The sequence below is a fragment of the Danio rerio genome, chromosome 25 (genome assembly GCF_052040795.2).
Source record: "Danio rerio strain M-AB ecotype USA chromosome 25, GRCz13ab, whole genome shotgun sequence".
Taxonomy (NCBI): Eukaryota; Metazoa; Chordata; class Actinopteri; order Cypriniformes; family Danionidae; genus Danio; species Danio rerio.
The window spans coordinates 5,893,252-5,906,705 of NC_141045.1; the positions used below are offsets into that span (position 1 = coordinate 5,893,252).

At 41.3% G+C, this 13,454-nt stretch overlaps 1 protein-coding gene across 3 annotated transcripts in view; it reads left to right on the forward strand.

The window, feature by feature from the left end:
• LOC100535104 (von Willebrand factor A domain-containing protein 5A) overlaps positions 1-13,454 on the forward strand; it is a 62,471-nt gene that overhangs the window by 5,388 nt on the left and 43,629 nt on the right. For 2 of the 3 annotated variants that reach the window (XM_087311430.1, XM_087311432.1), the window contains exons 2-13: positions 1,301-1,503; positions 1,584-1,806; positions 1,939-2,105; positions 2,183-2,297; positions 2,372-2,547; positions 2,616-2,704; positions 5,072-5,216; positions 5,297-5,376; positions 5,447-5,561; positions 5,645-5,803; positions 5,874-5,977; positions 6,061-6,275. In XM_087311430.1, the coding sequence (XP_087167556.1) occupies positions 1,301-1,503; positions 1,584-1,806; positions 1,939-2,105; positions 2,183-2,297; positions 2,372-2,547; positions 2,616-2,704; positions 5,072-5,216; positions 5,297-5,376; positions 5,447-5,561; positions 5,645-5,803; positions 5,874-5,977; positions 6,061-6,275 (1,791 nt within the window). Of the gene's footprint in view, positions 1-1,300; positions 1,504-1,583; positions 1,807-1,938; positions 2,106-2,182; positions 2,298-2,371; positions 2,548-2,615; positions 2,705-5,071; positions 5,217-5,296; positions 5,377-5,446; positions 5,562-5,644; positions 5,804-5,873; positions 5,978-6,060; positions 6,276-9,934; positions 10,010-11,115; positions 11,256-11,334; positions 11,459-11,540; positions 12,122-13,454 lie in introns of those variants that run through there. The other variant, XM_087311434.1, reaches the window with a different exon arrangement.

Below are 13,454 nucleotides of genomic sequence, written 5' to 3' on the forward strand. Positions count from 1 at the left end.
TATAGAAATGGGAGCCTCCGTATGAGAGCGCGAGCTCAGTGACTATCGCGAGATAATCATTGAGCTCACGCCTTCTGTGGGGGAAAAACAGAACAAATGACTTCGGTATAACGTGAAAATGCCAGGGTTAATTCTGTGAATGATAGGATGCGGGACTGAATGTTGGCTGTGTTTTTGAAGGTTACTGAAAATTGGCCGCAACCTAACTGGCGGTCTGCCGATGTGGGTGAAATGGGTGAGAGGAGAGAAAAAAGATCAGCATCCGAACGAGCATGAGGCGTTTCTTTTAAAATGATGATTTAACACCTGGCATTTTGCGTGTTGATGTGCATGAGGTGTGTTCGACTTCATGCAGGGCTTCGCAGATTGATCGAAATCTGTCTTAAAGCGGTGCATGCTGGTTAGAAATCTTGTCCGGATTGATGCTGCACCGACACCACGTGACTGTCACATGTAGCATCAAAGTACCGCAACAGCGCTCCAAGATCAGACAACAAGATTCAGCCGGTGCAGCGTCTGAAGAGCGACTGCTGGAGCTGCGATGACGACACCGATATGACACGATTCGCCAAGTTCACCGAATGACAACAATCACCGATTCACAAATATCAAAACAAACAATTCACTTTTCATACCCTCGATATCTTGTACACATCATGCTTATTTAAAGCCTACACATGTTTTACTGCATTATCATTTTTTGTTAAATAATCTGGTTATAAAGTCCAGATTGTTTGCTCAGGTTTATTTTTCAACCTTTTTTATACAGACTATTTACTGCATTCAGCTCCATGAACTATTTAAATGATATATTTTAGTAAACAACCTAAATATTTACTCTAAGTCTTACCGCCTTGAAATAAATGTCGTCGTTGATCCTGTCACCCACAAATTAAGTTAAATAAGTATTTTAATAAATAATTATAAAAGGATTTATATGATTATAAAATAAAAAAAATTCCAGTCAGGCCGTTTATACACGAGTTTTAAAAGTGACGTTGTATTTATGTGCTGTATTTGTGATGTTGTTGTGCTGTATTTGTGATGTTATTCAGCTGTATTTGTGATGTTTTGCTGTATTTATGATGTTGTTGTGCTGTATCTGTGATGTTATTCAGCTGTATTTGTGATGTTTTGCAGTATTTGTGATGTTGTTGTGCTCTATTAATGATGTTATTGTGCTGTATTTGTGATGTTTTGCAGTATTTGTGATGTTGTTGTGCTGTATTTATGATGTTATTCAGCTGTATTTGTGATGTTTTGCTGTATTTGTGATGTTGTTGTGCTGTATTTGTGTCAGTTCCTCTGAAGAGCATCTCAGTGGAGGTTCGGGTTCAGGATCATGTCGCCTCGGTCTCCTCCACTCTGCAGTATGTGAATGACGAGCAGCGCCCCCTGGAGGCCTTGTTCGTCTTCCCTCTGCCTGCTGATGCTGCTGTCTGCCACTTCAGTGCCAAGATCGGAGAGCAGGAGATTGTGGCAGAGCTTCAAGACAAGGAGAAAGTGAGTCCAAATACAAACCTGTAGGATGCTGCTTTGCATATATTTTTATTTTGTGGCTCAAACTAAACTGTGTGTTGCAGGCGAAGGATCAGTATGATGATGCTGTGAGTTCAGGACAGCAGGCGTTTCTGTTGGAAGAGAGCGCAGAGAGTCCTGATGTGTTCAGACTGAGTGTCGGGTGTCTGTTGCCGGGTCAGAACGCTGCCGTCACCATCATCTACATTACTGAGCTCGCTGTGCAGGCCGACCAATCACTGCGCTTCTGTCTGCCAGCTGTTCTCAACCCCAGATACACACCAGCAGGTACTACAGCAGCAGTGGACACACTCTTTATTAGCAGAGAGAAGAGTGTGTGACTGTGTGTGTGTGTGTGTGTGTGTGTGTGTGTGTGTGTGTGTGTGTGTGTGTGTGTGTGTGTGTGTGTGTGTGTGTCAGGTTCAGATGCTGGTATAGTGTCAGAGATTTCATCAGTAAGTGGAGCAGTTCCCTACTCTCTGACTCTCAGTGTCCACGTGAGCTCTCCAAAGCCCATCTCCAAACTAGAGTCCAACTGCACTCTGGATCCTCTCGTGTTCCTCTGCTCTGACCACACTCAGGCTACGGTACTGTGTGTCTTGATGTGTTTATGTGGATGTGTGAACAGTGCAGGTTTATCCATGTGTCTTTATTATGTGTGTAGGTGAATCTGAGTCCTGGTCACATGTTTGATAGGGATGTTGAGCTGTTCCTGTACTATCAGGACACCCATCAGCCCTCTGCTGTAGTGGAGGCAGGAGTGGCCACTGCACCGTCAGGTAAGAGCTGCACAGAAATCTGGAATTATGGGATTGTGTGGTAAAGTTTTTACTGATTTATTCTCTTGTTTCAGGCTCTCTAATGAGAAACCCTGTGGTCATGATTAGTTTGTACACAGAGTTTCCAGAGGAAGTGATGTCATCAATGGCAACTCAACGTGAGTTTGTTTTTGTGATGGACAGATCAGGCAGTATGGACGACATGATGCATCGTGGAAAAGAAGCACAGCACCGCATTGAAAGTGCAAAGGTAAGATTTAAAGATTCACTTTTGTATTTAGATGAGACACTAAAATTTCTGTTCACGTCTCTCTGCAGGACACTCTGCTCTTACTGTTGAAGAGTCTGCCCATGGGATGCTACTTCAACATCTATGGATTTGGATCTGACTTTGAGTCTTTCTTCCCGTTAGTCACTGCATTTAAAAAATCAAACTATAAATAACTTTAGTTCCCCTTCTAGGGAACTTCAACACTGCGTCTAACCAGAACGCTAGGGGAACACCTCTTTTATACGCGTCTTGAAGCACATGTGAAATCAATCTAATGTAATTAAGCAGGTGTCGTCAGACCAGAGAGTATAAAAGCCTGTACTGAGCATTCAGTATCAACTTCTTTGCTTTCAAGAAGCACGCACGTGAAAATACACCCTCTTTCTGTAAACTTTCATTACTGATTTGCATACACAAAATACAAAAAAACTGACAACTTACTTTTTTATTTTGGTATGGCAGAGAAAAACTTTAAACGTTGTGTGCCTCCATGCCCTCGCTTTATTACGGCTGGTGACTCACATGATTTGTGTTTAGAGTGTTTGGGAGAAGAGCGTGCCCTGGCAGCTTTTGAGAATGCTGACTGTGGACACTGTGACGTTCTCTCCCGTAAAGAGCTGCGTAGTCGGAGAGAGTTCTTTAATAAAGCTCCTGTGGCGCACGCTCCTCGCGGTTTGGGTCCCGCTCGTGCTGAGGCTGAGCGTCGACTTCGGTCGTGGGGTTCGCAGCTAGATCTGGCGGATGAGATGGAGACGGACTCTGTCCTTTCTCTCTCTGGATCCATGAGATCTAATCCTCCTTCGGGAGCGTCAGAAGCACGCTCTGCGGTTTCTTCTGCGCCTCGTGGGAGGGCGGCGTCCTCCGTTTCCGAGGAGTTACTGCTGGTAGCCCCGGTTTGGCCTACCAGGATTTGGTTTTCGGACCTTATAGCCCTGCTGGCGGGTCTCTCGTGGGAGATCCCCATCAGCAGGGACCTTCAGTCCCAGGCGGGAGGAATGATACTTCATCCCCTACCCGACCTGTGGAAACTGTGGGTGTGGCCTCTGAGGGGGCCCACCTCATAGAGTATGGACTGTCAACCGAGGTTGCTCAGACCATTCTAAGCTCCAGGGCTCCCTCCACAAGGAAGCTTTATGCCCTAAAATGGGCTCTCTTTCAGCTTGGTGCAGAGAACACCAGCTGAACCCAGTCAGCTGCCAGGTAGCCTCAGTGCTGGAATTTCTCCAAGATCGCCTGTCTGCTGGGTTAGCTGCATCCACTCTGAGAGTGTATGTTTCAGCTATAGCGGCCTACCGTTCTCCCCTAGATGATGAGTCACTAGGACAGGATCCGCTAATTCATCGCTTCCTTCGTGGAGCCATAAGGCTAAGGCCTGTCAGCACACACAGGGTACCGACATGGGATTTAACATTGGTGCTCGAGGGCATCTCTGTTCCCCCATTTGAGCCACTGCAGGAGGCGTCAGATAAGTTTCTGACACTAAAAACAGCTTTCTTATTGGCTATTTCTTCCTTAAAAAGGGTTGGTGACCTCCAGGCTTTGTCGGTTGCACCTTCATTTCTGGAGTTTGCTCCAGGCATGTCCAAAGCCTTTCTTTATCCCAGACCGGGGTACGTGCCTAAGGTGCCCACTCATGTGGCGAGACCTGCTGTGCTACAGGCCTTTCACCCGCCCCCATGTCAGTCGTCGGACCAAGAGAAGTTAAACTTACTCTGCCCAGTTAGAGCTCTGAATACATATGTTAACCGGGTTATCAACTGGAGAAAGAGTGAACAGTTACTGGTCTGCTTTGGACCCTCAAAAAGGGGGAGTCCGGCAAATAAGCAGACAATAAGTAATTGGATAGTTGAGACTATCTCATTTACCTATCAGGCTGCTGGACGCCCTGCACCTAAATTTGTTAAGGCCCACTCCACAAGGGCTGTCGGGGCCTCCAAAGCTTCTATTTCGGGCTCAGCCCTTTCTGACATTTGTTTGGCGGCAGGATGGTCGACTCCACATACATTTGTGCGTCACTATCAACTCGATGTAGACCCCTCACCAGGGTCCTGTATTCTCACTGCGTAGTGTGCGTTCACAGTCAGCAGTGAGTCTGGCCTAGTGGGTATTGCGTTCCCCTAGCGTTCTGGTTAGACGCAGTGTTGAAGTTCCCTAGAAGGGGAACGTCTCGGGTTACGTATGTAACCATAGTTCCACGAGAGGGAACGAGACACTGCGTATTCCGCCATACTCTCTTCTGCCTGTTACTTCTTTCAAGCAAATTCGAAGTTGATACTGAATGCTCAGTACAGGCTTTTATACTCTCTGGTCTGACGACCCCTGCTTAATTACATTAGATTGATTTCACATGTGCTTCAAGACGCGTACAAAAGAGGTGTTCCCCTAGCGTTCTGGTTAGACGCAGTGTCTCGTTCCCTCTCGGGGAACTATGGTTACATACGTAACCTGAGACGTTTTAATGAGTGAGAGGTGAGAAGGTGACTTTGTGTTTCTGTCTTTGCAGTAAAAGTGTTGAGTACAGTCAGGACACAATGGATCAGGCTCTTGAAAGAGTCATGGAAATGCGAGCAGACATGTGCGGCACAGAGATTTTACAGCCTCTAGCACACATCTACAGTCAGCCCTGCATCCCTGAACACCCCAGACAGGTTCAACACCTCAACTACTCATTGATATTGGTGTAAAAGTATAAACATGACTTGTGAATCTGATGTTTTTCTATCTTCAGCTGTTCGTCTTCACTGATGGAGAAGTAGGAAACACTAAAGAGGTGCTGGATCTGGTGAAAAGTCACGCTCGTTCTCACAGGTAAAGTTCTGCTGGTTTTGATCATTCAGATCTTCATGGCTAACAGTAACAGTGTTTCTTGTGTCTCCAGGTGTTTCTCATTCGGGATTGGTGAAGGTTCAAGCACCGCCCTCATCACAGGATTGGCCAGAGAGGGTTCAGGTCATGCCCAGTTCATCACAGGCAGAGAGCGCATGCAGCCCAAAGTAAAGCTCTCCACTGGACTTCACAGACACGGATGATTCCTAGTCACATGACTCAATGTCTCTTTCTCGTCCAACTGTATCAGGCGATGGAGTCCCTCAGGTTTGCTCTTCACCCCGCTGTGTCTAATATCTCAGTGAAGTGGAAACTTCCAATGCTTGTTACTGCAGAAACAGTTTCTCCACCCATCAATGTGCTCTTCCATGGTCAAAGGACTCTCATTTATGCCCAACTTAAAGGAAAGGTGAGAGGATTTACCATACTTTAGTGTCTCTCATTTGTTCGATCATAAAAACTGTCTAATAACTCTACAGAGTTTAAGAGGCTCTGAGGGATCAGTGACAATCAAATACAGTCTTAAAGATCAACCAGTGACAAACCAGCTGCACTTCTGCATCAAACCAACTGAGGAAACAGGGTAAACACTTAGAATCACATTGAATTCAGTGACATCTGTTGTTGGCTTTTCTAAATCAGCAAATTCTACTTCTGTTTCTGCAGGTTGGTCGTCCACCAGCTGGCAGCTCGAACCCTGATCCGTTCTCTAGAGCAAAAGGAGAGATCTAGTGCTGAAAGTAAGAATCTCAGGAGCTCAATAATGAAGCTCAGTGTTCAGGCAGGAGTGAGCAGTGTTCATACAGCCTTCATTGGCATTAATAAAGACACCAAACAGATTGTGAAAGGACCCCTGCAGCGGAGAAGAGTGCCGACACAAGGTTAGTGCTCTGCTTGAATCTGCTTTGTTGTCACTTGACTGTTTAATGTCTACATTTGATGTCAAATGTTTAGTGCTCTGCCAGTGACTAAATAATTGACATTACTACATACAGTACTATGGTAAGGCTGTAATATTAATCGTTAAAAGATTGCAATCTCGATTCGATTCCCAACACAATCTAAGTCCAGCATTTCTATGATTCAGCCATTTGTATTTTCAGGGTCAGGAGAGAAGCACAAAGGTGGTCGCACAAGTATTTACATAGCGCTTCCAGGGTGTCCGCAGGGTGGTAAAAGGTAGTAAATAAAATTAGCCAAAACTAAAGGGCACCTATGGTAAAAAATCTACTTTTCAAGCTGTTTGGACAGATCTGTGTGTTGGTATTGTGTATAGACCGTCATATTGGCGTGATATGAACACACCCAGTCCTTTTTTTTTTCAATTTAACTACAAAAAAAAGGGTCGGCCAATTGGAGCTGTTTTCAAATCAATCGCACCATTACGTAGGTGTGCGATTCCCCCGCCCACCGAATTGATTGACAGCTGCGCGCATTAACATGTTCCGGTAGTCGCGTGTATATGTCAACAAGACCAGGCAGACATACGCAAAGCAACCGGGAATAAGAGGTCTGTTCTGTTCGCTAGGATCAGCAATCATCATCAAATGTGATTAAGAGTAAGTTTCACATGTTTAAAGTGTTTTAAAACAGAGTATGTGTGTAATTAATTACAGCGTTTTACTTCAGCTTTACTTTATCAGCACAGCCGCGTGTCAGAACAATTATAAAAGAAGACGCTTCAATCCCGGTTTGTGGAAGTTAAATCAGGTTTATTTTGTACATTAGCATAACAGATATCCACACAGTACTTGAGGTTAGCCTTAACTAGGCTAAGCGCGCTCTGTTTGTCTGCCTGCCTGCGCGCGTGTGTGTGTGTGTGTCATCTGCGGTGTGCGTGTGTGCGTGTGTGCGTGTGTGCATGCGTTAACTTTGTAACGATATTGTGTGTGACTCATCAATGCAACTTCACAATACTGATTAGTAAAGGTTAGTTCTTACTGTAGTATCTCACAAACGCTACGTGAGACCTTCTTCCTTTAAGTCTGTCTGTTGTCTGACGCAGCTGAGGGAGGAGGCATGTAGAAAAAGTAGGCGGGATAAACTCGTCTTAAAGGCGCAGTACAACAAAACCACCCCCTCCTGGAAATCAGTATAAAACAGCATCTTGTAAAAGGTATAATGAAAAATCTGATGGGTATTTTGATCTGAAATTTTATATACACATTCTAGAGATGCAAAAGACTTATATTAAATCTGAAAAAAGGGGTAACCTAGGTGCCCTTTAAGGGCATTAAAAAGTAATAAACGTCATCTGATCAATTTTTTTGTTAAATTTTCAATTTGTGTTAAGCGCAGGCCTTTATTCAAATTTTTGCGTGGATTTATTTATGTTGAGAGTAGGTCCTGAGCGCTGTCATGTGAGGTGGTTTTCTGATTTAATCAGTTATTCAGTACAATTAATTTAACCCAGAGACATCAGCTGATAGTCTTGTAAAACAGGCAACGTAACACTAGTTTTTACCTAAAACTCTGTTATTATTATTATTTTCACAAAATCAATACCTATTCCACAGCTTCTTGTTAAATATTTTGGATGTGTTCTTGGTTATTTGGTCACACCTGAAAACGTTGTTGTTTTTCTTCCTTGACGTAAATCCTTCTCCAGCAGACATGTGTGATCTACAATCACCAATGTAATGTAATGAAAAGGCTGAATACGTTAAAGCCTACCTAATCATTGAAGCCTGACGGATGAACAAAAAATACAATTAAAACCGATTATGAATAAATAGGATATCTTGTAAGATACTGCATGTTCCAAATACAGTATTATTTGATACGTTTTTAAAGTTGTCATTACATTTTAGGCATGAAATCCAGGCTTGATCCACCCTTCTGGGCCCGGTTTTTCAAAAGTAATCCATTAGGATTTTGGATTAGGGATTGGATCAAGTCTTGAAAATGTTTTTTTTAAAAGAAAAAATTTAATACATTATCAGATTAGATCACGTAATCCAATCTTGGTTTTGATCTGGATCAAACCTTTAGTTTGGATTTTTCAGATCTTTTTTGTAGCATTTGGATCACTTTGATCCAGAAAATCTGGATTAAACTGATCCCATCAGAATGGTGAATTCAGCGTGGATTTCATGCCCAAAATGTAATGAAAACTTAAAAAATGTATCAAATAATGCTGTATTTGGATCATGCAGTATCTTACAAGATATCCTATTCATTCATAAGGTTTTAATTGTATTTGTTTATCCGTCAGGCCACAGTGATTAGGTAGGCTTTAACGTATTCAGCCTTTATCTGGTTTATGGTATCTGGTTTTAGTAATCCTATTTTTGCGATCCGTGATCACGTAATCCAGCTTTTTGAGCCAGTTTTTTAAAACAACATCGGATTGGATCAATCTGATCCGGATAGGAACTTTTCAGGGTCACTAAATCTGGAAAACCAGTGCTCAAACAGGATAGGAAATCACAATGTAGAACTAAAAATATGTAAAGAGCAGCAAATTTTAAAAAAAAATGGCTATGACTGATTTGTGAAATCACTTTCATCAATTGCAAAAAGAGACTGAAAGGGCAGAAGCACAGCTTCATCTGGCAGAGGAACAACTGACTCTGACCAAACTGCAGCAAACCAAGGCCAGACTTGAGATCCGCTCAGACAAGCTGCTCGAGACTGAAATTATTGTGGAGGTTTTGACATTAAAGTCTTTTTTTTTTATTCAATGCATCTATATTTAAAACTTGTTATAAATAACCTCAATGTACAGTGTTTGTGTTGTAGGTCTCAGATGAGCAGGAAGAGGATGGGGTGGGGTTTTTCTTGTTTTTAGTTTGTAGGTCACTTTGGATAAAAGCGTCTGCTAAATGACTAAATGTAAATGTAGTTTTATTTTTTAAATGTGTGTGAGTGTGTTTTCATTTCAAATAAAAATAAATTTATATTGACCCCACACTGGCTATTCTACTTGCTGCTCTTTACATATCTTTAGTTCTGCATTATTATTTGCTATCCTGTTTGAGCACTGGTTATCCAGATTAAGTGATCCTGAAAAGTTCCAATCTGATCCATTAGACTGATCCATTCCAATGTTGCTTTGAAAATCTGGCTCAAAAAGAATGCTGGATTACATTATGAAGGATCGCAAAAACAGGATTACTAAATCCAGATCAATTTTATCCGGATCAAACCTTTCGAAAAACCGGGCCCAGGTATTGTCAATTTCAATGAAACCAATATTGATGCATTCAAAATCTCTCAATGAAAAATATCAATGACTTAAATGTACTCCAAAGGTCCTTTCGCATGAGCTGAGTCAAGGTGTCAATATTGAGACTTCATGTATCCAGATTCACATAGGATATCTCTTTTCAAAAGTCCAGTATGGTAGAAGTACACCACTACAGTATGTGATTATATGCATATTTAGACAATTTCAATCTGAAATGTTTTTTTCTACATGATAAAATATGCCAAAAATACAGTCTAGTTATTCAAAGTAGTGTTTGTTGGGTCTTTTGTCAGTTTTTGCTTATTTTTCCAAGTCTGAATCTGTCCTGACCTCTGATTTTTCTCGCTGTAGGTCAGATGAAAACGCTTTATTTGATTGGTCCTCCTATTGACTTGGATTATGATGATGATTGTTCTATTTATAAAGGTAAGGTTTTTAAAGTCATCCATTACCAACCTTAACCATTACCTTTTTTTCCTTTTATGCCATTGTTTTTCTTCATCTGAAAGAAGTTTACACAGTAAAGTTATTTTAAAGGTGTTTTTTGTAGTTTTTTTGTATGTGCCTGTTCTGGGCTATTTCTCTGTACCCCTTGGTTTTTATTCATGTTGCCGCTCAACCTGCTTATCAGATAAATTCATCATGTTTAAAACAATTATTCAGTACACTTAATTGAACCCAGAGACATCAGCTGATAGCAAACTGTCTTGTAAAAGACCACATGACCCTGTTTTTACTTAAACCTCTATTATCATTATTATTATTATTATTATTATTATTATTATTTACAAAATAATACCTATTCCACAGCTTTTCTTGCTTGTTAATTCTTTTAGATGTGTTCTTGATTATTTTGTCACACCTGAAAAGGTGTAAATCGTCCTCCACCAGAAATGTATGATCCACAATCACCAGGTATTGTCAATTTCCATAGAAAAAATATGGATGCATTGAACGCCTCTCAATGAAAGAGTTTTAATGCCCTCAAAAGGTCATTTCGCATGACCTGAGTCAGTGTGTCAATGTTGAGACTTCATGTATTCAGATTCGCATAGGATCTCTCTCTTTTAAGTCCAATATGGTTAAAATACACTACTACAGTATGTGATTATATACTGTAGATATTTAGTCATTTCCTATCTGAAATGTTTTTTTCTAGCTGAGGAATTATGTTAAAATACAGTCCAGATAATTCAAAGTAGTGTTTGTTGGTTCTTTTGTCTGTTTTCGCTTATTTTCCAAATTTGAATCTGTCCTGATCTGACTTGGTTTCTGTTGCTGTAGATTGTTCGAGCAATGATAATTATGCTTGTTCAGATGTTGAAGTGCATGATTATGTTGGTTGGGTTGTTCGTGTGGAAATATTATAACAAAGACAACACAGACATGGTGGACAAGGCAGGTGACAGAATTTAAATCTCAGCCACTGCATTTATGAACATCAGCGGGGCAAAAGTTAACATGAAAACTCACAGGAAGTGAATTCTAGTTTTCTGGTCTTCATGTAAGTTTGTGTTTGTGTGGATGTTCAGCTGCACCTGAGCCTCCCCAGGACCTGTTACTCCCGCTGGTTTCCCTCCAGAAGGCCTCGGGCTGCTGGGAACTGGACGCCGCATTGGCTGCTGTGTTGGGGAAGACAGAGGATGAGCTGACCAATCAGAAACCAGCACAGGTGAGACATGTGACAAAACAACAGCAACCCAGTTATGGTGGTGTTCAGTGTCCAGCATCAGATGATGGTTTGTGCACAGGTGGATGGGTCAGTGTGGGCCACTCTCCTGGCTCTGATCTGGTTGTACGGCTGGAGAAAAGGGCAGCAGGTGGAGTGGCAGTTTGTGGCCAGGAAGGCAGCGGCGTGGATCACCTCTCAGAAAGGTCAGATCTCCATTCTAGAGCACATTCATTCAGAGATGATGAAGAAAATCATGTTAAAATCGTGTGTGTGTGTGTGTTTCAGTGGGCGATCTGTCTCAGTGTGTGTGTGTGGGTAATGTCCTGCTCGGATGTCAGGTCACCAAAGACTCTCTGGGGATCTGAAGATATCGGAAGACCAAAGAACAGACGCCATTACATTTATAGTTAATCTCTTACTTGCGTCAGAAACATTTAATCTGTGATTTTTATTTGCTCAAATCAACACCAAATCCTAAATGAACCTGACCTCCACCATCATTAGATGAAACCTCTCCAACCTGTTTCTACACAACAGCTATGTATCTTCATTTCTCGGTTCATCTATTGAATATTAAGAGACAATGTATTATAATTAATGACTTATTTTACAAAAAGACAATCATTTTGAGGAATAAAAAAGAGCTTCGGCCTCAGATAAGCTCAAGAAACTGATGCTACAATAACAAACCTAATAACAGACCCGTTCACACCAAGCATGATACTGAACGTTAAGCCCTCTTTTATACAATTATTTAAAGATAATGACTATCTAACAATTGCTTATACCATGGAAAAGAATGATTAATACACAACTCCAGGCCAACAAATTGAAGTATAAGAATAAAAGTAGCTCAGTTATCCAGATTCAGCATCTTTGTGTTTCCTCATGTTGTTTTTATTCCACTAACCTGACGACTACAGGAAAAGCCGAGACCAGCACATTTGGCGTCGTCCTTTATTATTGTCTGCCATGAAAACAGAGTAAAGGCCTGTTCATCATACCAAACATGATAACTATAAATATGAGTATAATGGTGAATATATTTGTGTTGTGAAGTCTGATTGGTCTGATGACATTAAATATATGAGACACAAAAAATCACTGATGTATTCTGATATTCCAATGCGCAAAAGCACAACTCTTAAAGGGCACCTAGGTTACCCCCCTTTTTCATATTTAAGTCTTCTGTGTCCCCAGAATGTGTCTGTAAAATTTCAGCTAAAAACGCCCATCAAATTATTTATTATAGCTGTCTGAAGTGTCAAATGCTTAACATTTATTATTATTATTATTACTATTATCATCATATTCACATCTTGGAAGAGATAAAAGCTGCCTGCATGTAAAACGATACATAAAAAGAAATAAATAAATAATTTAAAATAAAAAACTGACTGGCCCACATTTTAAAAATGGCCATTCCTATCTGGCATTTGCCAGATGGCCAATCCGCCCCTGAACTCACTGTTCAATTGATAAGCATGCTCTTAAACGAATAATTTAATTAGGTTATACATCTGTGTCTATGACTGTGTCTTAACCACTATTATCTCGGCTAGAGTCCTGGGTTGGGCTGAGGGGTACAGTGCTGAAATAGTTTGTCATACATCTCCGACAGGAAGATTTCTGTCAAATTTGGTATCTTTTCCTCCTCCACTGCACAGTTAATGTGTGGTCTTCCCCAAGGCTCGATTCTAGCACCTTCGCTATTCTCTCTTTACATGCTCCCAGTTTCTATTTTTAGAAAATATGGCCTGCCCTGTCATCTTTATGCAGACGATACACAAACCTATCTGTCACTCAAAAAGGAAAATGAGTCCTCTGTTGTGAACTCCTTGTCACTGTGCCTGGAGGAGGTAAAAGCATGGCTTTCTGAGAATTTTTTATTTCTAAATGAGGAGAAAACAGGTTGTTATATTGGGGCCCATTGATTTGTCGGACTGTAAACGCCTCAGGTTGGGCAACTTGGAGGAGTTCAGATCACCCCAAGTACGTAACCTGGGCATAACATTAGACCAGAACTTATAATTTGATAAACATATCTTAAAAGTGGTTGGAAATAGTTTCTACCAACATCGCCTTCTCTCTAAAATGAAATCCTCTCTTCCTTTACACTCTCTAAAAATTGCCATTCATGCGCTTATAAGCTCAAAACGGCCCTGTTCTTAATCTTTAGTGTGGTCAACAGTGGTAGCA